Raw genomic sequence first — 20,565 nt, 5'->3', positions numbered from 1 at the left:
TGTGAGAAGTCAGATACAGGTTCTCTGTTGTCTCTTAGGTAACCCCTGGGACACTGCCGAGTACCCCAGTTACCTCGTTTCCTGGGATTCCTGATACCCCTCCTCCAGGCTCTGCACCCTTAGAAGCCCCCATGACCCCAGTCACAGATGATTCACCCCAGAAAAAGATGCTTGGACAGAAAGCAACTCCACCCCCTTCCCCTCTGCTGTCAGAGCTCTTGAAGAAGGGCAGCCTCCTGCCTACTAGCCCTAGACTGGTATGGAGACTTCTGTGGGTGTTTGAGAGCTATAATGATTCAGTACTTGGAAGGGAGTGTCTGGGGCTGAAAATGTTTGGTTTTTTGTTTTTCTTTTCCTTAGAAAGGTCTAAAAGTGGGATTAGTGGTCTAACTCTTTTTACTGGGTGCTTTGAGTCCTGAGGCATCTGAATCACAACTTTCTGAAGTCTCTTGCTTAGAGAACCCATCTTTAACAAATGGGAACTTATGTGTTCATGGGTCTGGAATTTTTCTTATCAGAAGGAGTATAGGCTTAGTTTTATAAAGTTTAATCTATTGCAGGAGTTTCTTTGGGTAGATTGAGGGAATCCCAATTGTAGCCTTCACCTCTCTTTTTCTCTGATAGGTCAGTGAGAGTGAGATGACTGTGGCTTCTGGCCACCTGAACAGTGCAGGTGTTCTCCTCGAGGTAGGCGGAGTCCTTCCTATGATGCATGGAGGAGAAATGCAGTCAACACCCAGCACTGTTGCAGCCTCTCCTGCTGCCTCAGGTAAGTCTGTGCTGCTCTTTCCTTCTCTTTCGTTCAGGGTTAAGATTGGTATAGTTATTGGTGCATTTTTTAGTGGTTGTTAAATATAGCTAATATCCCTGAAGAAATGAGTAGCATAGATTGGATAAATCTTAGTTAGGAGAGGGGAAGGGATAGGGTGACCTGGACAGTGAGTGAAGGGTTCATGTTGTCGGTAGAACTGGTATTAGTTGTAGTGCTTTGATAAAGTTGTATTTGGGCAGTTATAACCTGTCCCTATAACTGAGAAAAAGAAAGTGATTGCGTTGATTTTACCAGAATTGGTGGTTTTATTTATGTAAACTTTTTTTATGCATTTTCCTATCAGACACCATGTGATGGGCATCCTGATGGCTCATTTTCAATGTAGACAATGACTAAAGGTTTTTGAGTGATGTATACGTAGGACCTGTTCAACACAAAAATTTCTTTCATCCTCTGATTTCTAGGGAACGATTGTTAATTGAGTTTTAGAGAAAGTAGCTGTTGCTTTCTGTTCATGTGCTTTTCCGCCAATTCCGTTTTATGTGCCTCTTTGTCTGGTAGGTGCTCCTACTCTTTCCCGGCTTTTAGAAGCTGGTCCTACACAGTTCACCACACCTCTCACTTCCTTCTCTGCTGTTGCCAGTGAGTCTCCAGCTAAACTTCTACCACCCCCTGTAGAGTCTGTACCCCAGGCTACCATTGTCATGATGCCTGCGCTGCCAGCACAATCCTCTGCTACAGCTGCCGCCACATCAGAAAGTGTAGTTCCAGGTGCGTCCTCAACCCAGACATTTAAGAAACCGCTTGCTCCAAGATGGCAAAGTTCCCATATGGGCTTCAGGGAGGAAAAGTATGACTAAGAACATCATCCCCAGTTCAGAACTTTATTTTCTTTATCTACAAACTGATGCTCTTAGAAACACTTGTGTGAGAGGGAGGGTGGGTGGACTTTGTGTCCTGGAAAGGCAGGTGGGTGGATATTGGGGGGAAGGGTAAACAATCATGAAAGTTCTTATTCTTGGTCTCCATGGATAAGTATTTAACACTTGTCTCTCCCAGGCATGGTATCTTTGGTCAGTTTATACCTAATAAGCTCCTGAGGCATTTTATTCTTCCTATTGTTCAGTAAGTCAGCCTGACACTCGTGTTCCTATGGAGGCTGTGAGTGATCAGCACACTGTGACTGTTTCCATGGATAGCAGTGAAATTTCCATGATCATCAATTCTATCAAAGAGGAATGTTTCCGATCTGGGGCAGCCGAGGCCTCTGGAGGATCAAAAGCCCCTAGCATTGATGGGAAAGAAGATTTGGACCTGGCAGAGAAGATGGACATTGCTGTATCTTACACAGGAGAAGAGCTGGACTTTGAGACTGTGGGAGATATCATCGCCATCATTGAGGACAAGGTAAGTGCCCAGGTGAGGAGAATTTTCCATAAGCTTTGTTCTAGGTTCCTTTACTCATTCCATGGATGAGAATTGCTAGAAATTTCTCCATCCTCTGTCTCTCTCTGCTTCTGTCTCTTATCTTCCTTTTATAGCCCAAAGGAAATGTGCTGACCCGTTGGTTGCTACTTTTAGAGAGAGGAGGTAGAAAGAGACTAAGATTCAGGCCATCTCCTAATGAAACTTATGTTCTGAGGCTTACCTTGATGGCCTCATTAGTCTCTCTTATGGTGCAGGTGGATGACCATCCAGAAGTCCTGGATGTGGCAGCTGTGGAAGCTGCCCTGTCATTCTGTGAAGAAAATGATGACCCCCAATCTCTGCCTGGCCCTTGGGAGCATTCTCTTCAACCGGAGCAGGAGAAGTCAATCCCTCCTCCCCCAGCAGACATGACAGTCAAGCAGGAGAGGCTTGACTTTGAGGAACCAGAGACTAAGGGAATCCGTGATCTTGTGGACATTGTGGAACCAAGTGCTGAGATCAAGGTTGAAACAGCAGAGCTGGAGCCCAGTCATCCCAGCCCTGAAGCACCAGCTGGAATTGTTATAACAGCAAATGCAGAACCCCCTGAGCTTAGAAGTCAAGATGTAGAAGAGGAACCCAGAGAACCCAGAGGTGTTATTGCTGGTGCTGCCACTGCTGCCACCACCACTGCCACTTCAGCGGCTGCTGCTGTGGCTGTGGCTGCTGCTGTAGTAGCAGCAGAAATTCCTGAAGTTGAGACTTTGATTGGGAAAGTTGATGAGACAGCACATCCTGCAGTAAAGATAGAGGTATCTGAAAAGTGGTTGGTAGGTTACATTGGGGTAGAAAAGTGACAGGGAACACTTTGCCTTTTCCTAGTGGCATGTACTATAGCACTGATTTGAGCTTTCCTTAGTAATGCTGTGTTGAGTACTACCTGAACCCCATATGCCATGATAAGGAGAATTCTATCCCATTTCTGCTTAAGATACAAGCTAGATATGTGGTTGAGTACACAGATGAGACTTGGCATTTCTCTTTTTGGTCTCATCTGTTTTTTGGATACTGAGTGCTTTGTGTTTTTTTCTTTAGGCTTCTCCTGAAAGTGTAATGTCTCTCCCACATGGTCAAAATCCACGTGAAGACCTTTCAGAGACAGATAATCAGCACAAGTTTGAGTTGTCAGGTAAATTAAGAAAGTTATGCTCTCTAGCCAACCAACACAGTGAAATCCATTCTTATTCTTGACATATTTTGAGATGTGGGTAGGCATCAGGGGGGTACAGGTCAGCATGGAAGAGAAAAGGAAGAAATTTGTGAGGAAAATTTAAAGATGTCTCTTTTCTCTGCAGATTCGATGAAGGAAGATTCAGGAACTATTTTTGGAAGCCAGATGAAGGTAATTTAGTGTTTTCTTCCTGCCATGTGACTTGATTTTGTGTAGCAGTGCCTCTAAATTTCAACATTTTTCTCCCAGATTTTTATGAGACTTGAATGCTTGGAGGGAAATGGAACAGTTGATTCTAAGGATTTAGCAAGATTGATAATGTCTAATATCACTATGTTCATTTCTTATCTAGAGGCAATCAACTTAGTGCTTTTTACAGATGGCACTTTTTTTGATAAGCTTTGAAAAAACCAGAGTGTTGCCAGAGTTAAAGATCAGTACAGGCATTTCAAAAATGGCAATTTATCTATCCAAAGTGAAAATAAAATTTTAAGTCTTTTTCTGCCTGTCAGTTGCTGCAACTTTCCAGATTTTAGAAAGTAATTAAAGGTGGACTTGTAAAGTGACACACAACATTAAATTCATTTCTTTTCCTGAGAAAGCCAAGGATGGCTTGGGAGCCTCATAGTTTAGACTTAATTAGAATCTTATTTTTTAATCTACCAGATGAGTTAAGCTTTTATAAAACCAAAATTCCTTAACATCAGTACAAGTGATATTTCACCATACATGTGCAGGTGGATGAGAGACAGTCAATAGATGTGAGTATTAGGCTGTTCTTGTAACTAATCTAATTTGATTCCCAGACCAGAAATTTGCTGATTGTAACTCTTTTATATCCCAGGATGCTGCAGGTGAGGATGAAGATGATGATGGGGCCAGTGAAGCAGCCAGCCTAGAAGAACCCAAGGAGGAAGACCAGGGAGAGGGTTATCTGTCTGAAATGGATAATGAGCCTCCTGTGAGCGAGAGTGATGATGGCTTTAGTATTCACAATGCTGCTCTCCAGTCCCACACTTTAGCTGACTCCATCCCCAGTAGCCCTGCCTCTTCACAGTTGTGAGTATCAAATGCTCTTAGAGTTCCCAGGGTAGAGAGGGTAGGAAATAGGAGCTCATCTTTTTCTCTCATTCACCTTCTCATTCTTTTTTGACCTGGATTAAAGTGTAAGCTCAGAGTTGACTGAGGGCCCTGAAAGCGTATCCTATAAGACTTCTGCCTAATGTGGGATTGCTTTATCTCATAGCACCTTTTATTTCAGTTCTGTTTGCAGTGAGGATCAGGAAGCAATTCAGGCCCAGAAGATATGGAAGAAAGCTATCATGCTGGTATGGAGAGCTGCAGCTAATCACAGGTCAGTAAGGTTTTTGTCAAGTCAGAGGCAGGATTCTCTCTGCTCATCCAAAAATGCATTTAAATAGTATTAGGCTGTGTAACCGCAAACGTTACTGATATCTGTACTAGTAAAATGAATTTATAATGACTTCTGTTTTGGATAGGTATGCCAATGTCTTCTTGCAACCTGTCACAGATGACATAGCACCTGGCTACCATAGCATTGTACAGAGGTAAGCAATGGTCTTGGCACTTGGAGCAGACGCCATGACTTGGAGAAAGCCTAGCATATTTTATGTTCACTTAAACAACTATCACAATACCTCCTTATAAAGAAATTGTTGAAAAAAACATCACTCGCCTTTGTGCAACTTAAAAATAATATATAACATGCATTAAAAGGGTGGAAGACAAAATTAACTCCAAGGGGCAAAAGGTAGTAATCGGCTGGGATGGGGGAAAGTACAGGGAATAATAATGAGCATTTGTTAAGTACCCACACTATATCAGACACTGGTTTTGTAAAAACATTCTATAGAATGTGGGTGGTGGCATTTAAGTTGTTCTTTAAATGGTAGGTAGGAATTTTAACAGGTAAAGAGGAAAGACATTTCAAATGTAAAGAACAGTGTGAGTGAGGGTGTAGAGGCAGGAATGAGTAAGAGGAAAGAAGAATCCTTTTGGATGGATAGCAAAATACGGAGTAAAGAACAGTATGGGATGAAGGTAGAGTGGTACCAGATTGTGGAGGATCTTGAATACCAGGTGAAGAAGGTGGAATTCTGTTTACTAGTTTACTAGCAGTTGAAGATATTTTTTAAGTATGATTGAAACTTGGGAAAAATTAGTCCAGCCATGAGAAGAAGTGGAGAAGAAATGATTTATTAGGAGGCTATATCAATAGTCTGGGCATGTGTCAGTGCGGGCTTCTACTAGAGTGGTGATTGAGAAGGTGCCTAAAATTGATAATTCAGCAGCATTGGTAATGATAAGTACTGATATGCAGAATAGATGGAAGACACAGTTGCTGGTTTTTCAGAATCTAGTGTCACAGCTCTTCTCCAAAGTTTTTTGTACAGTATTTATTTGCATCTTGGTTAATAATCAATTAATACTGACATTTTGGAGTTGGGGGCTAGAATTGTGACAGTTGCGCCTAGAAACAGGAGATAGAGTTGCTGTTTTCCAAAAATTCAGCAGCAGCACCTTCTTCATTATTGTTTACCTTGTACTCCCTTTCTAGGCCTATGGATTTGTCAACCATTAAGAAGAACATTGAGAATGGGCTAATAAGGACAACAGCTGAATTCCAGCGAGACATCATGCTGATGTTCCAGAATGCTGTGATGTACAATAGCTCTGACCATGATGTCTACCACATGGCTGTGGAGATGCAGAGGGATGTTTTGGAACAAATCCAGGTAATGGCAGATTCCTTGTTGCTTTGCCTGTGAGTGAAAGGAGCTCCTGTGCTAGTCATGAGATATAGCTGTGGTATAGTGCACGTGTCAAAATGCAAACAGGTATCTCTGCCAGCCACATAGTAACTTTAAAAAACAAAGGAACATTATGTTGTGTTGTATTTTTGTTGATTTTGTTAAACATCTCCCAATTACAGTTCAATCTGGCTCTGAATTTGGCAGGTCTCTAGTGTGGTGACTATAGAACCAATCTTAGACTCAGGATAACTTGATTTCTTACCCCCAGCTCTTTCATATCTTGGCTTGGTGACACTTGGCAAGTCTTTCCACCTCTTGTTTCTCCAGTCAACTCTCTATGACTGTAAGATGCAAAAGAGTTGTCAGTCTGCATTAGTGGAGGGAGTTTCCTTACCAGGGAGTTCCTTATCCCAAAGAAATCACCAGAAAATAAAATTAGTCATGCTGTGGGTTAACGTGATTTTATAACTGTAGGGATCCCAATTAAAGACAAGGTTGTTCAGCTACTTTTTATTGTTTGTTCCACTTATAGTTTAGAGTCAGCAGAAAAGCTGTACAAAATAATAAGCATCTTATCTTCTCTACCTCTGTCCTGTCGCTTCATTGCCAGGAATCAACATACTTGTAGAAGTACCATATAATTTGGATGTTATATTTATTCAACAAGTGTCTCTCTTTCTTAAAGTTTGTGCTATTAACTGCCAGCTTATTACTGTCCTATATGATAAAGAGTATGTTATGATTCATACTTAATAATCCCATCCTTTGCCCACTGAAATTCTTGTCCTTGTTGCTATTGCTAGTTTTTTAGTGGCCTCTGCCAACCTTCTGTCTTCTCCCTACAGCAATTCCTGGCCACACAGCTGATCATGCAGACATCTGAGTCTGGAATCAGTGCCAAAAGCCTTCGAGGGAGAGATTCTACCCGCAAACAGGATGCTTCAGAGAAGGTGAGGAAGCCAGGCAATACCTATGCCTAGGATAAATCTGTTTTACAAAAATCTGGTGGGAGAAACCCAATACATTTAAGAAAGCTGCTATTCCCATGATTAGGTTTTCTAACCCACAAGTACACATAGACCTTTAGGACTTTAGTAACATTTATAGTCAGATGGATGCTTGATAATCTGGAAGCTACATCTTTTATAAATAGTCAGACCTCTGGGTAGTGGATAGGCTGCTCTCAGAAGCCCTGACATTCTCACCATAGCATAGTGGACATTTTCTCCCAAATCAAACATTGAAGAAGCCAGGAGTAACTGAGAGAGACAGATCCAGTCATGTGGGGGAAACTCTTAAGTTGAGAGAGTGATCTTGCTGGAGACAGCACTTTGAAGATGGGGGAACTACTTAGTTTGCAAGGGTTTGGATGCTAGGGAATCCCCATGCCTAGAGGCTTAATGGCCAGATTGCTTTTAGATCTGTTTCATGGTGTCCTTTCCTCTTGTTCTCAAGTTTTAAAAATTTATGTCCATATCTGTATCTGTGTGTGTGTGCATGGATATGTGTTGGTTTGTATATGGTGCTTGAGTCTCTGTCCTAAAGTGTGAGTTGCTTATGGCTGAGAGTTTCCGTGGAACCTGATCAGTGTTTGTTTGTCCTCTAACAGGACAGTGTCCCCATGGGCTCTCCTGCCTTCCTTCTCTCTCTCTTTGTAAGTATTGAATGGCTGCAAGGGATGTTGATGCCACAAATGTTCTCAGCTCCTGGTAGGGGAGGGTGGTAGAGGGAAAACTGACATGCAGACTCCAGCAGTGTCTTAAACTTATATTTATTCAGGTCATTTAGTAAGAAGTGTTTTTCTCTACTGTATTCCTGTCTTCTATGCATGCCTCTGTGTGTGTGTGTGTGTGTGTGCGCGTGCGTGTGTATGTGTGCGCGCGCGTGTGTGTGTGCTGGGTGGGTATTGCTTATGTTGATAAGGGGTCACTGGGCTAGGGTTATGTATTCTTTAGGTGGTGTTAAGAAGGATCTAGAATGCACATTCCCTTCTTTCCTTCCCTTCATCTTTTTATAAGACGAAACTATATAAGTTATCCCTTTGCAAATGAAAGGTTATCAAAACAGTTGTTGGCTGGCTTTCTAACAGCTTCTTATACTTGCAGATATTCAGAGTCTGTCCTCATTTCCTCCTCTAAAATAAGTTACAAGACCAAGTATACCAGAGGGTCTTGCAGTGATAATACAAGGGGGTGGGGCAGGGATGAGGGATCCATTGGAGTGACCAGCCTTGTTTGTTTTTTGGAATCAAGAAGTGGTTTTGACTTTTCTTTCTCCACTTTGTACATTGTGGGTCAGAGAAGCAGCATGGTGTGTGATAGGACACCAGACTAAGAATGAGGAAAACTGATCACTTAATACTAGCTTGGTCCGTTAATTTTCTTTATGACCTTGGGCAAGTCAGTTTATCTGTGCCTCATTTATATATTTCTTCTGCATAATAGAGCTAATGATACCTGTGTTACCTACCTCACAGGGATGTTGTGAGGACAGAATTAAATTGTAGTTGTGAAAATTGTTTGAAAAGAGTAAGTGCTATACGAATGCAAGATGGTGGTATTTTTATTATTCTTCCTGTTGCTTCACAGGCAACCTGTGTCCTTGAGTTGGGAACAGAAAAAATTTTAAAGACTTGGCAAATTAGTAACAAAAATTTACTGGCCCACCAAAGATGTTCACTAGCTCATCTTCTCCCACAGGCTTCCCAGCCTGTACTACCGAAAGAACAAATTAAATACAATCACCATTCTTTCCTACTGGCCTGCTGCCCATCATCAGTGACTCTGGATCACCCAGGCGGGTGTCTGGCTGCTGCAAGGCTGGTTTATAGGATTGGTCTTCTAACCTTTATCTATTGAAGACAGCAAAATATTGCACGAGAGGAAGGAGCTGGGCTGCAGGGAGAGAGCAGCAGATGGAAAGAAGCCTTCTGATTGTCCTGCCCTCATGGAAAGCAGCTGTCAGGAGGTGCTAGGGAGCTAGTGCCAGGGTCAGTCGGCAGGAAAGGCCTTTCTTGTAGGGACCCCAACAGCTGGACAGGTACGTTAGCCAAGAATCTCCCTGTTCACTGCCCTTTCTGACTTTCTATCTTTGTTTTGACTCTTCCTGTCCCTTTGCACAGGGATCTGGGAACTGTGGGTGGGGTAACTACTATTCATTCTGTGGGGACCCCCAAGGTGAATGCTAAAGGCCTGTGTTGGGTTTGAACAGGATTCCCCATCCTGTATCTCCCTTGCATCTCCTCTCACATACCACCAGGTGCTCTTGAGCCACTTTGTGGGAAGACAGAAATGCACCACATTCCCTTGGATTCCTCTGCTGATTTGTCTTCTGAGAAACTTGACTCCCAAGCGTGCCGGGTCCCACCTTCTCTTAACCATTGACTCCTCTCTGACGCTCCCTTTCTTTGTTTGCCTGTCATTTAGGATGGGGGCACAAGAGGGCGCCGCTGCGCCATTGAAGCCGACTTGAAGATGAAGAAGTGAGGCTTTAAATCAACTTCTTTCTGTGTGGAAGCCGAGAGGAAAGAAGAGAGAAGATGAGCTTGGGCTTGTTGGCCTTGCTCCCAGGGTGGAACAAGAGGAGTCTGGGTGACCTTGCACAGACCAGGGAAACCTCACAGGAGAGACAGAACCCTCAGCGGACTGCCCGTTTTAGGGCAGAAGTGACAGCCTACATTCATGTCCCTATGTGTCCAGCGATTGTGGCTAGTTTGTATTGTCATGTGAAGTGTACAGACTTTTTTAAACCTGTCAAGTGTCTATGTATACAATAAACTCTAAATAAACCCTAACCATGTTTGTGTGCTCATTTTCAGTCTCGATGGCTTTCTTTATGAGATCAGCCAGCCTGTATGCGTATTCAATTGTCTCACCATTTTTTTGGTTTGAGACTGTAAAAGGGGAAAATTGCCCCTAAGATATCAAGTACATTCCCTTGGTGGGTGATTTGAAAAGGTAAGTAATCCACAATTTTGGCACCCAACATTTAGACAAGGCTTCTTAGAATTCTCAGAGTAGAGTTTAGCTAATGCATATTGGAAGGATTATCCTTCCTTTCAGTGATGTCAGTCACCTTTACAGATGGCATTTCTAGGAGAAAAGACTGCCTGCTATTCCTTTCTCTGTTGTGCATTGAAGCCTCAGCTTACACTGATTTTTTTGTGTCTGTTTTGGAAATGAATTTCCAAAATTTTTATGTGAAGGATGAGTAATACCTTTTAAAGTTATTCCTTTGATTTGACTGACTTTACTCTAGCTTCTTCCATTGATTACTAGTTTACAAATAAAAAAGGGTCATTTTAGTGATAATCTTATACTTATTAGAGAGATTGTGGGTAACTAAAAGAATGGTATTTATAAATTACTGTGAGATCTTTGGAGAAAGATGTGTTTAATTGTGAGTGTTACTGTGGTTAAAAATCACAAAGGCTTTAGTCTTAGCAAATAGAAGCACTTACTGAGTGTTGACTTTTTGCACCATTACTTGGTGTTAAGAGGATTACTGAAGTCCCTGTGGCTGGAAAGTCTGTTCTAGTTAAGTTGCAGATACAAGAAGTGGAAGTCATTTTCAAGTTGTTTGCAAACATGAAGTGCTGTGATAGAATGCCAAGATTTTAAGAAGTATAGAAGAGAGCTTTGTGGGTAAGTGGGCATTGAAGGTCATATTGGCCATATAGATTAATAGAGAATGCATAGAGGCAGGAGTAAATAGAGCTTTTATGGTGACTGATAGACTGACTCATTGGAACAGAGATGGTTAGGGTTTGGTTAGTGAAGGAATTCAAATGGTAGGAATTTGGATTTCATCTAATAGGTGATATGAAATCTTAGTGGGTTCTTGATCGAGAAAGTTATTGTTAGGTGATGCAAAAAGGACATAAGGGTAAGGAGGTTATTGCAATACTCTAGGAGTGAATCAGTGAAGGGCCTGAACAGGGAAGATAGGGTGAATGTAAAAAATATTATGGAGTAAAACTATAAGACTTTATAAGATTCTAATTCTAGAGCTGGAAGGGACCTTAGAGGTCATCTAGTCTAATCTCTTTTTAAAGATGAAGATACTAAGTAAGACAGGTTTAAAATGACTTGCCCAAGGTTACACAGGTAGTAACTGGTAGAGCTGTGATTTATACAGAGGTCTTTTGATTCCAAATCCAGCTGATGGATATGGGGAGTGATTGAAGATTGTAAGTTCAGCAGCCTAGAAGAATGCTAGAAGCACCTTTTCAAGCTAAGGTGAATTTTGAACATATTGAGTTTATGATGTTAGGGCACCCGAGGAGTATTGTCTTGGCAGATAAAGCAAAGAAACTGAAAGAGTTGAGTGGCTTGGACTAGAAGTTACATATATTTGGAAATTGAAGTCTAACAAGTTATGTATCAGATGAGCAACGAGCCAGGAACTGAGCCCTGGTTGGTGCTCATTATTAGGCAGCAAGAAGATTATTCCAGTGGATGATGGGAAGAAAAGTTAGAGAGCTAGGAAAATTGGACGGTGTGATCTGGAAACAGTAGAGGTTTATCATTTTGCAAGATTTGGCTAGGCGAACATTGGCAAACTTGTAACAGTGTCTCACGGGAATGACACAGATGAAACCAAGTAGCAATTAAGGACTATAGTTAGTGGGCATGTTTATTTCCTCAGGTTTACCTTGCTGCATTTCCTAATATGTGCCTCTTCTCCATAAGAATATTTTTCAGGAGTTTGCCTATATTATTAGGTCTATTCTCTTTGTCTTGGGCTCAACACTTGGGAAAGCTAAAACAAAACTTTTGGGATTGGGAGTAATAGCTGCTTTATTTTGCTGATTGCAGTACTGTCTCTTCACTCTTTATTTCCCTTCAGCTGCAGTTAGGAGAAAGACTAAAAATCAACTTGGAAACTTAGATAATTTTCCCCCTTTTAAATATTTTGATAGAGAAATTCCTGTGCACTTGACTGCTTGGAACTATGGAAGAGAGGTGGATGTTGGGGTTGGTTCTGGAACGTCGAATAAATCTAATCCTTTTTTCTGTGTATTTGCAGATGGGGCATGACTGGGTTTGTTTGGATTCTGAACAAGATTATCCTAATGATTCTGAGCTGAGCAACGACTACGGGTCCCTCTTCAGCTCATGGGACTCCAGTCTGGACCTTGAAGTGGGCAGCTGGAGGGAAACAGAAGAGCAAGGAGCAGAGGAGCTAGAGGAGAACAACTTAGGCAGAGAGTCCAGTGACCCCCTTATAGGGGATGGAGGCAGTGAGGAATCCCAGGAAGAGACAGAACAATTCAACCACCAGAACTTCCTTCATTTCCTCTCTGAGGTAATCGTGTTTGCTCAGAGTGGTCAGGTCCAGAATGAGGGCAAATTTTTACCCTCTTAGAGAACTCCTTTCTTCTTTATCTTTATGTTTTTCCTAAGACACCAACTTGAGGGAGCTAACATGATTACTGCTCTCATCAAGAACTGTCAGAGTTGAGATGAAGTGTAGTGTGATACCGAGGGCCAGTGAGGACATCGGGAAGACCTCGATTCAATCCTGCCTTTTCCACAGTTGGCTACCTTAGCTGTGGGACTGTGGGCAAGGCACTTAACCTCTTAGTGCCCAGGACAGCTCTTTAAGATTTTGTTACAGATGAGTTGCCATTGTGCATCACTGGAGAAAGTATCTCTATTCTTGGAATTTAGAAAATTATAGGAACGGATTTTTTTTTTAAAGCACAGGACCATCTATAGTATTGCTGCATTTCATTCTTTGAGTAAAGCAAGGGAGGTCAGTAGTTACCTGATATGAATGAGAATAATGAGGTTATAGTATTTTGTGATTTTAAGCTGAGACATAACTCTGGGTGAGAGCTAAGTGCCTTGAAATGGGCTGGGCTTCTAGGATGGTGGTAGATAGAAGGGTTTTGTATGGCACTTGGGTTAAAGCCATCTCAAGAATGACCAGGAACACACACCTAGTCCCTAACTCAATTGAGGGTCTAGTTGATTCCCATTGGTGTCCTTACGAATATGGAAATAAACTGTTATTGCAGGTAGCCTACTTGATGGAGCCGCTGTGCATCAGCAGCAAGGGAACAAGTGAGGGCTGCAGTTCTCAGCCTGGCTCTAGGAAGCAAGAAGGAAGGGAAACTCAAGATGTTGAGGGAGAGGCAGGGAAGCCATGCAGGGAGATCCAGGAGTTTCCAGCCAAGGGAAACAGCTCAGTAGCACAGAAGGAACTGGAGGGAAAAAATGAGAGGCCAGAGATGGCCTCAGTTTCCTCAGATATATGTGAAGTTCAGGGACCACCCTCAGAGAGTGAAGAGGTAAGTAAAGAGCAAAACCAGCTGTCTAACTAGGATATGTTGTCATTGCCCAACCAGCTTGACTGTCTGCTGTGGTCTGACCTAAGCCCTGACAGTAGGTATTGAAGGGTGTAGCATCCCAACCAGCCTTGGGAGCTTTTCATTGCAGGGCTTGCTGTGATATCAAGAGTGTGGTGTTTCCTTATTTGTTCTGGAGGAAAAAAAGGGAAAATTCTCTTGTAGAGTTATTAAATATTCTGCTAATTCATCTAGTCCTAAAACTGCTTTTTATTCAGTACTTTATGAAATTAGCCTCCTAAGAATAGTAGGTTCTTAAGTCACCTTAACCAAGAAGAAACGTTGCTCTGATACTGAAGCTTTTTCTAAAGCCTGCTTTGTCTCCTGGCCTCCCCAGGGGGGGACAGATGAAGAACCCAGAGAAGAAAAGGGTGAAGGATATGTCTCGGAGGTAGAGAGTAGACCACCTTTGGGTGAGTGTGACGATGACCTCAGCATTAAGGAGACTCCATTGGTGGATTTATTTGTCAGCAATGCCTCTTCCTCTAAGATGTGAGTAACAGCTTTAACCATGGTTATCAGATGTGTCATAATGATCTGGGTTGGTTTTTTTTTTAATTTTACTGTAACTCCATATATATGTGAAGAAAAAAGATACAAAGGTGGTATATGATAAATGTCAAACAAGAAATGCACTCTGGAATGTTTATTCTTCTGGTGATTTTTCAGCCTTTTTGCATGGCAACTTTCCCTCTCTAAACCAAAAGGTAGGTTAAAACTTCCTTTTTAAATTGGAAATGCAGTAACTATCAGTAACTGAGTCCTGACTGTATTTCAGACAGAGATTGAAAAGTGGGAGTTGTGAGTTGTCCTTTTAGCAAAAAAACATCTTTGAAGGGTAACATTCTTTAGAATTAGCTGTCTGTCTCCCAAAAACATCTTTACTCATTAGATTGTAAGCTCCTTGAGGGCAGAGACTCTTTCTTATTTGTATCCCCAGCACTTAACACAGTGTCTGGCATATAGTAGGCACTTAATAAATGTTTATTGACTGCATCTCAGTTTTGGCCCCTTGGTTTGTACCGTCACCTAGTAGTAGAAAGCCAGCATTCTGGGAGCTTTCGTACTGTTATAATTTCTATTTCTTTATGTCAAGTAAGTAGAAACAGAAGTAAGGGATTGTGTTAAAAGGTTAAAGAATAATCTGAATTGTCGTGCAGATCCTGGTACACTACCCCTGTATTTTTTTAGATTGCTATTGTGAGTCACTTGGCAAAAAAAGATCATCTGGTTGCCAGTATTCTGATGAAGAACCTTTCAGAACTTAGGTAGGTCTAGTAAGACTTTAGGACCGTAAAGGATTAGCTATAGAAGTTAATGTATTTTATCTTTGAGGAGAAAAAGCTATAGAGAAACCCAAGAGCCGTCTTAAGAAATATAGGTGATTATCCATATCATTATTATCCTTATCCACAAGCTTCCCCTAAAGTCCTACCCTAATCTTAGCATCATGACATACAAGTGACTCTTGAGTTCTCACAGGAACACAGACTCTGGCAGGTCCTCCAGAGCCGGAAGGACTTCATATATCCAGTAATGGACTCTCTTTTGTTACAGGACCAGCCTGTTTCAAGAGGTCCATTGCCAGCTTGTTCCACTCTATGATAAATGTGTTTGACCATAGACCAAACTTGGCCAAGATCATCTCGTAAAGCACAGAAGAGTTGTGGTCTTCAATGAGGGAGGAAGTATTTTTTAAAAGTGTTTTTAGCTTCTATTCCAGCAGAGCAATAAACATTTAGAACTATAGCTAAAAAATCATAGCTAAGGGAAGAGAAGCATATAGGAATTTATATAGATATACTATGTGCCAGGCACTGTGCTAAACATTTTGACAAATATTGCTTCATTGGAAGATATATTTTTGTATCAGAGCAGTCATACTACCATTCTTGCTCACTTTGTGTTAGAAAAGTGAAATGAAACCAAATTATTATCTTCTGAATTGTATTCTCTAGTACCATGAATAATACAGTACTGTATTATGTTACCAAGAAAATAATAATAGGTGGCATGTTGACTTTAAAGTTGGTAAAATGCACTATATATATATGTATGTATGTATGTATATACATATATATATGATTTCCTTTAATTTTCACAATAACCCTGTAAGGTGTATACTGTTATTATCCCTATTAACAGATGAGATAAAGAATTCTTAGAGAAGTTGTAACTTGTCCAGGTTTACATGGCTAGGAACTGTCTGAGGCAGGATATAAAACTTTGGAATCTGCCTGAGCCTAAGTTCACACTCTTAATGCCTCTAATATATCCTGTACCTGTTTATGAGATGTGATAGTGGCTGTGGTATAGCATAGTTATTTTTAATGACCTTGTTTTAGATAGAATTCTGTTTTTTTTAATATGGAAAAAATGCACCACTAACAGAATGCTGGATTGTTGGGCGTTTTTTTTTTTTGGTTGTTTGTTTCAGTTTTTAGGTTTTTTTAATTTTGTTTTTAGATTTTTGCGAAGCTTCTTTGTGGATTTTATTTCTTTTGGAAGCAAAATGAAATGAAAGTGTTTAATTTTGTTCAGATGATTTCAAAACCTGTAAAAGATTTTTTCTGTTTATATTGATGATATCTAGGAAATTGTAATTGTGTATATATTTTGAAATTTTGGAAACTACCTACAATGCCAACATTAGAAGAAATGTATTCCACTGGTCCTATGTGAGACATTAATTTTAAGCAGAAATTCACAGCCATATTAATCTAGGAATATTAAAATCAGTTTTCCTCATTTCCATAGAATTAATATAGTCTGTTAAATTTATAAGATCTCATTTGCGTGGGTTTAAATACAAAAACAAAAATAATTTCTAAATGCATGTGGGGGCAGAAGTACATACAATTAAGCTGTTTTGGCATGAAGGGAAATTTCCTGAAGGTGAAAAATTCTTAGACAGTTGGATTATTGACTAAATATCCTCTCTCCTGAAGTTACAGAAGAGTCTCAACATTTGAGTGCCATTCTGGCTGAGGTCAGGGATGTACTTTATAGGCAAACTATGTTATGTCAGAATTGCAGAAGAACAGATTAGCAGGGGTGAAAAAAAGTAAAGACCAGCGTAGATGTGCTGTCAGAATCACAGAAAAGCCTTCAAAAGAAGCAGACCCATCTTTGAGTTACTGTGAAGACTGAGCTTGTTCATAGTTTTGAGTCTCCTTTATGAAAACTTTGGAAACACAGTATTTCTCATCCTGTAGTGTTTCAGTTTTTTAATGTAGAATAGACATAAAGAGTAAAGTTCCTTCCTTTGGTGAGACCTGATTAAAAGTTAAGGCCTAAACATAGGCAGTACCTTGATTGTCTGCCTAAAAGAATTAGAACAACGTTTGGGAAATGACCATGTCCCTTCTCGTAGGACTGATCCAAACCAGGGTGATCCTGTCAAGGAACAGCTGCTATTCAAGAAAACCCTTCTTCCAGTCTGGAAAATGATTGCCAGTCACAGGTAAGTGTCTCAAATTGGACAGGAAACTGGTAGAATGGCTGTTCACCACTGAAGCATATTACCCATGTCAGAAGATAGGTCAGGCATAGTAGAAGATATGAATATATATCTTGGAAGTGGACCACATAAGACAGTCCTTTCCATCCATCAGCACCAGCAACTACCTTTAAAAAAAACCCTGCTTTTGTAGGTCTCTGGAAGAAAAAGTTGCTGTCATTTGAGTTTTAATTTCTAGTTTTTCTTCAGAAGTGGAACTTTAAGAGATAAAATTATAATTTTTGTTTTCTGAACCTATTATTTCATTGGAATGAGGAATTTCTGGAAAGAAACTCCCTCTATCAATGCAGAACAGTGCCTAGGAAACTAAGAGGTTCCTTTTATGCATGATCATATAGCCACTGTATGTCAGAAGTAGGTCTTGAGCCCAGATCTTCCAACTCCATGGTTGGCTTTCTATTCACTACACTATGCTATCTCTGAGATCAAATTTATATTTGAAATAAATGCTTCTTTCTAGTAGGACCCTATCAGACAGGGTCTCAAACAAGTGTCTGAGCTCTCAAGTGCCATGATATGTGGCATTAGCATAAAGTGTTTCTATATGTTTATACATCAAGAGGGAATTTACAGATTTTTCCACTGCCAGATGATGTTTCCTTGAAGAAGGCTGGCATAGAACAGCACAGGACTCTGTAGTTAACCTGTTCCATCTTCTTCCTGTTTTGATTCAAAGTGACCTGCTGGGGCTCCCCTTATCCTTTCTGGGTTTGTCCCTTACCAGGTTCAGCAGTCCATTTCTGAAACCTGTGTCAGATAGGCAAGCTCCGGGGTACAAGGATGTGGTGAAAAGGTCAGTGAAGAAAGGGGGAAGGAAAGGTTGGTTGCTTCATATCCTTGTGCCTGTTCTCTTTTCATTCTGTTTCCCTGTATTTTAAATGATCTTGTGCCTTATTTGCTGCACTTAGATATAAGGAAAATAATGTTTGTGAGCAGAAGATGCTAATAAAGCTATGAAGAAGTCAACATCTTTCTTTTGGGAGGAAAAGGAGGGTGAGAAAAGACAAATATATCATTTGTAGCAGTGTATACTCTTGAGTCTAAAAGACTTTGGTTAGTACTTTGTAATTTCTGAACATTCCCTTTTGAACTAAAACTTTCAAAAGGAGAATCTGCATGGTCATTGTGAGAACAGTCAGTGTTGGTCATTTCTCACTTATGTTTTTCAAGCTCACCAGGTATAGTCACTGTTGTCTGTTAAGCCCAAGAGAAACTTAGGGAGTTAATATGGGTGTATTAGGGCAAGAAAACGCAATTGGATGCCACATATAAATGAAAGCAGAATTTTATACTAATGTAGCAGTTTTCATAAAAAAATATTTTCTATGTAAGAAATACCCATTTGGGTTATCTTTCCTACATGAGTCCTTTCTTCTCTGGTTTTCTTCACCTGAGGGAAAAAAAAATCATTCTTCATAGCATATGAATTCTCTAAGGAAAGTGGGAGTAAATAAATCAAAGATATTTACAGTGCTCTGCACGCTGAGCACTCAAATGCTTTTTTACTAACCATTTGAATTTCACATTGTGATATCAGGAGCAGTAGCTCCTACTGAAGGGGGAGGTCAGTTATCTAGAAGAATTCATTTGAGCAGTTTATATTCCATATGACTATGTAATTCCTCCTGGTCTTTCTTGGCCACTTGCAGACCCATGGACTTAACGACTCTGAAGAGGAACCTCTCTAAGGGACATATTCGCAGCATGGCACAATTCCAGCGTGATTTGATGTTGATGTTCCAGAATGCTGTAATGTACAATGACTCTGATCACCATGTTTACCACATGGCTATAGAGATGCAAAAAGAGGTCCTAGAGCAGATCCAGGTATTATATCTTAGGGACTTATAGGAAAAGGAGGCCACTTTTCAGAGCATTCACATAAGTGGTGGTCTAAGAGTAGTGCTCTTTCCCTTAGAGATTAGGGGTCTTGACAAAGTGTGGTCCTGAGCCCCTCAGAAGTTCACAATGAAGTTTATATAGCCCAGCAAATCCTAAGCCCCAGTTAGTGTTTCTTTGGAGGAGGCTGGTATAGATGAGCATGGGACTTTGTAGTTGTTCCATCTTCCTGTTTTGATTCAAAGTGACTTTCTGGGGCTCCCCTTATCCTTCCTGGGTTTGTCCTTTACCACATTCACCATTTTTTGAAACCTGTGTCAGAAGGCAAGCTATGGGGTACAGTACGTTGCAGCTCTACATGGAGAAGTAGAATGCCCAAGGATCTTATATTTAGGGTTGGGAAGTTACCTTGGAGATCATCTCCAGGGGTTCTTAACATTTTTTTGTGTCCTGGACCCCTTTGGCAGTTTGGGGAAGCCTATGAACCCCTTCTCAGAATGTTTTTTTTTTAATGCATAAAATACATAGAATTACAAAGGAAGTGAGATATTGAAATAGTTATCAAAATAATAAAACAAATTTACAGATGCCAGGTTAAGAACCCTTGATCTAATCCATCACCCTCATTTTACAGATGAGGAAACTGAGGCCCAGGGAGGTTGTGACTTGCCCAAGGTAACATAGTTGGGATTTTAACCCAGTTTCTCTGACTCCAAATTCAGGGCTCTTTTCACTATGCCACAAGTAGTCAGGGGAAAACAGCAGAGATGGGTTCTCACAAGAGCTGGGGAAAGAGGAAAAGAATCCTGTGAAAGGATGAATTTCTGTGGTGAGATCTTGCAGGTTGCCTGGATCTGTTTCCCAAGCCACAAGTCAACAGCCACTGAGAGGAGAAACTGCAGCCAAACTTGTAAACAAGAAGCTATAGCCCTTGAGCTGCTTTTGCTCGTATAAATTTGACATCATTCCATCTTTGCCCATTCCCAAGGTGTGTGGCAGTCAGAAAAAGGCCTGCATGTGAAGACTGTATGCCTTACAGTTGCACTGAGTTGTTGTCATAAAGTTGTTAGCTGGAGAAGGGGAAAGGATATGTAGCTAGCTGCTCTCACGATGCGCAGACATCCAGGTGCTTTTTGAGATTTACAGCTTTTTCTCCTCTTGCCTGGCACAGGTGCTAAGTATTTGGTTAGACAGAAGAAGAGATTTGAGTCATGTGGACTGATAAACCAGGGGGCCACCGAGAGCCCTTGGGCTCCCCAGCCGGGCGGCTCCGGCGGCCAGCCTGACCTTCCCCCCGCCCTCGGCTCTGAGCGGGCCGAGGCCGTTCCGGAGTCAGGGGCTCCCCGCTCGGCCCTGGCCTGGATCGCATCTCAGAGATTGTTCGAGTTCATGAGTTATCCTTTGTTCGTAACAGTGAGAGGCCTTAAGTCACCCAAGAAGCCCGGGCTGCTGCTAGTCAGGGACCCCGGAGGAGCGGGCGGGGCCGCGGTTTGTGCCTCCTCCCAGGGGCCGCCCACTTCCACCAAGCTTCTTGTGTGACCCATCTTAGAATAAACGTTGTTTAACAAACTTGGCACGGCTTTTTAATGGCGAGGGGGGAGGGAGCCCGGCGGAGCACGGTTCTACCCACGAACCAGGCCTTGTTTGTCAGGGGGAGGGGCGAGGCCGCCA

At 41.4% G+C, this 20,565-nt stretch overlaps 1 protein-coding gene across 36 annotated transcripts in view; it reads left to right on the top strand.

Annotated features, from left to right (window-relative positions):
• Positions 1-20,463, top strand: part of BRD8 (bromodomain containing 8) — a 30,554-nt gene extending 10,091 nt beyond the window's left edge. For 11 of the 36 annotated variants that reach the window (XM_072630364.1, XM_072630376.1, XM_072630355.1 and 8 more), the window contains 19 exons: positions 39-257; positions 625-769; positions 1,334-1,543; positions 1,899-2,191; positions 2,455-2,991; positions 3,275-3,368; positions 3,535-3,581; positions 4,255-4,469; positions 4,672-4,764; positions 4,910-4,978; positions 5,989-6,166; positions 7,030-7,134; positions 7,794-7,838; positions 12,212-12,490; positions 13,873-14,027; positions 16,909-16,998; positions 17,780-17,848; positions 18,705-18,882; positions 20,066-20,463. In XM_072630364.1, coding sequence (XP_072486465.1) covers positions 39-257; positions 625-769; positions 1,334-1,543; positions 1,899-2,191; positions 2,455-2,991; positions 3,275-3,368; positions 3,535-3,581; positions 4,255-4,469; positions 4,672-4,764; positions 4,910-4,978; positions 5,989-6,166; positions 7,030-7,134; positions 7,794-7,838; positions 12,212-12,490; positions 13,873-14,027; positions 16,909-16,998; positions 17,780-17,848; positions 18,705-18,882; positions 20,066-20,116 — 3,072 coding nt within the window. In that variant the 3' untranslated portion in view covers positions 20,117-20,463. Of the gene's footprint in view, positions 1-38; positions 258-624; positions 770-1,333; positions 1,544-1,898; positions 2,192-2,454; positions 2,992-3,274; positions 3,369-3,534; positions 3,582-4,254; positions 4,470-4,671; positions 4,765-4,909; positions 4,979-5,988; positions 6,167-7,029; positions 7,135-7,793; positions 7,839-8,772; positions 9,224-9,609; positions 9,978-12,211; positions 12,491-13,205; positions 13,479-13,872; positions 14,028-16,908; positions 16,999-17,779; positions 17,849-17,963; positions 18,028-18,704; positions 18,883-19,528; positions 19,570-20,065 lie in introns of those variants that run through there. The other 25 variants (XM_072630366.1, XM_072630358.1, XM_072630378.1 and 22 more) reach the window with 16 other exon arrangements.
• The last annotated feature ends 102 nt before the right edge of the window (positions 20,464-20,565 follow it).

This window comes from Notamacropus eugenii, chromosome 1, assembly GCF_028372415.1.
Source record: "Notamacropus eugenii isolate mMacEug1 chromosome 1, mMacEug1.pri_v2, whole genome shotgun sequence".
NCBI lineage: Eukaryota > Metazoa > Chordata > Mammalia > Diprotodontia > Macropodidae > Notamacropus > Notamacropus eugenii.
This window is presented reverse-complemented; position numbering and strand designations above follow the sequence as displayed.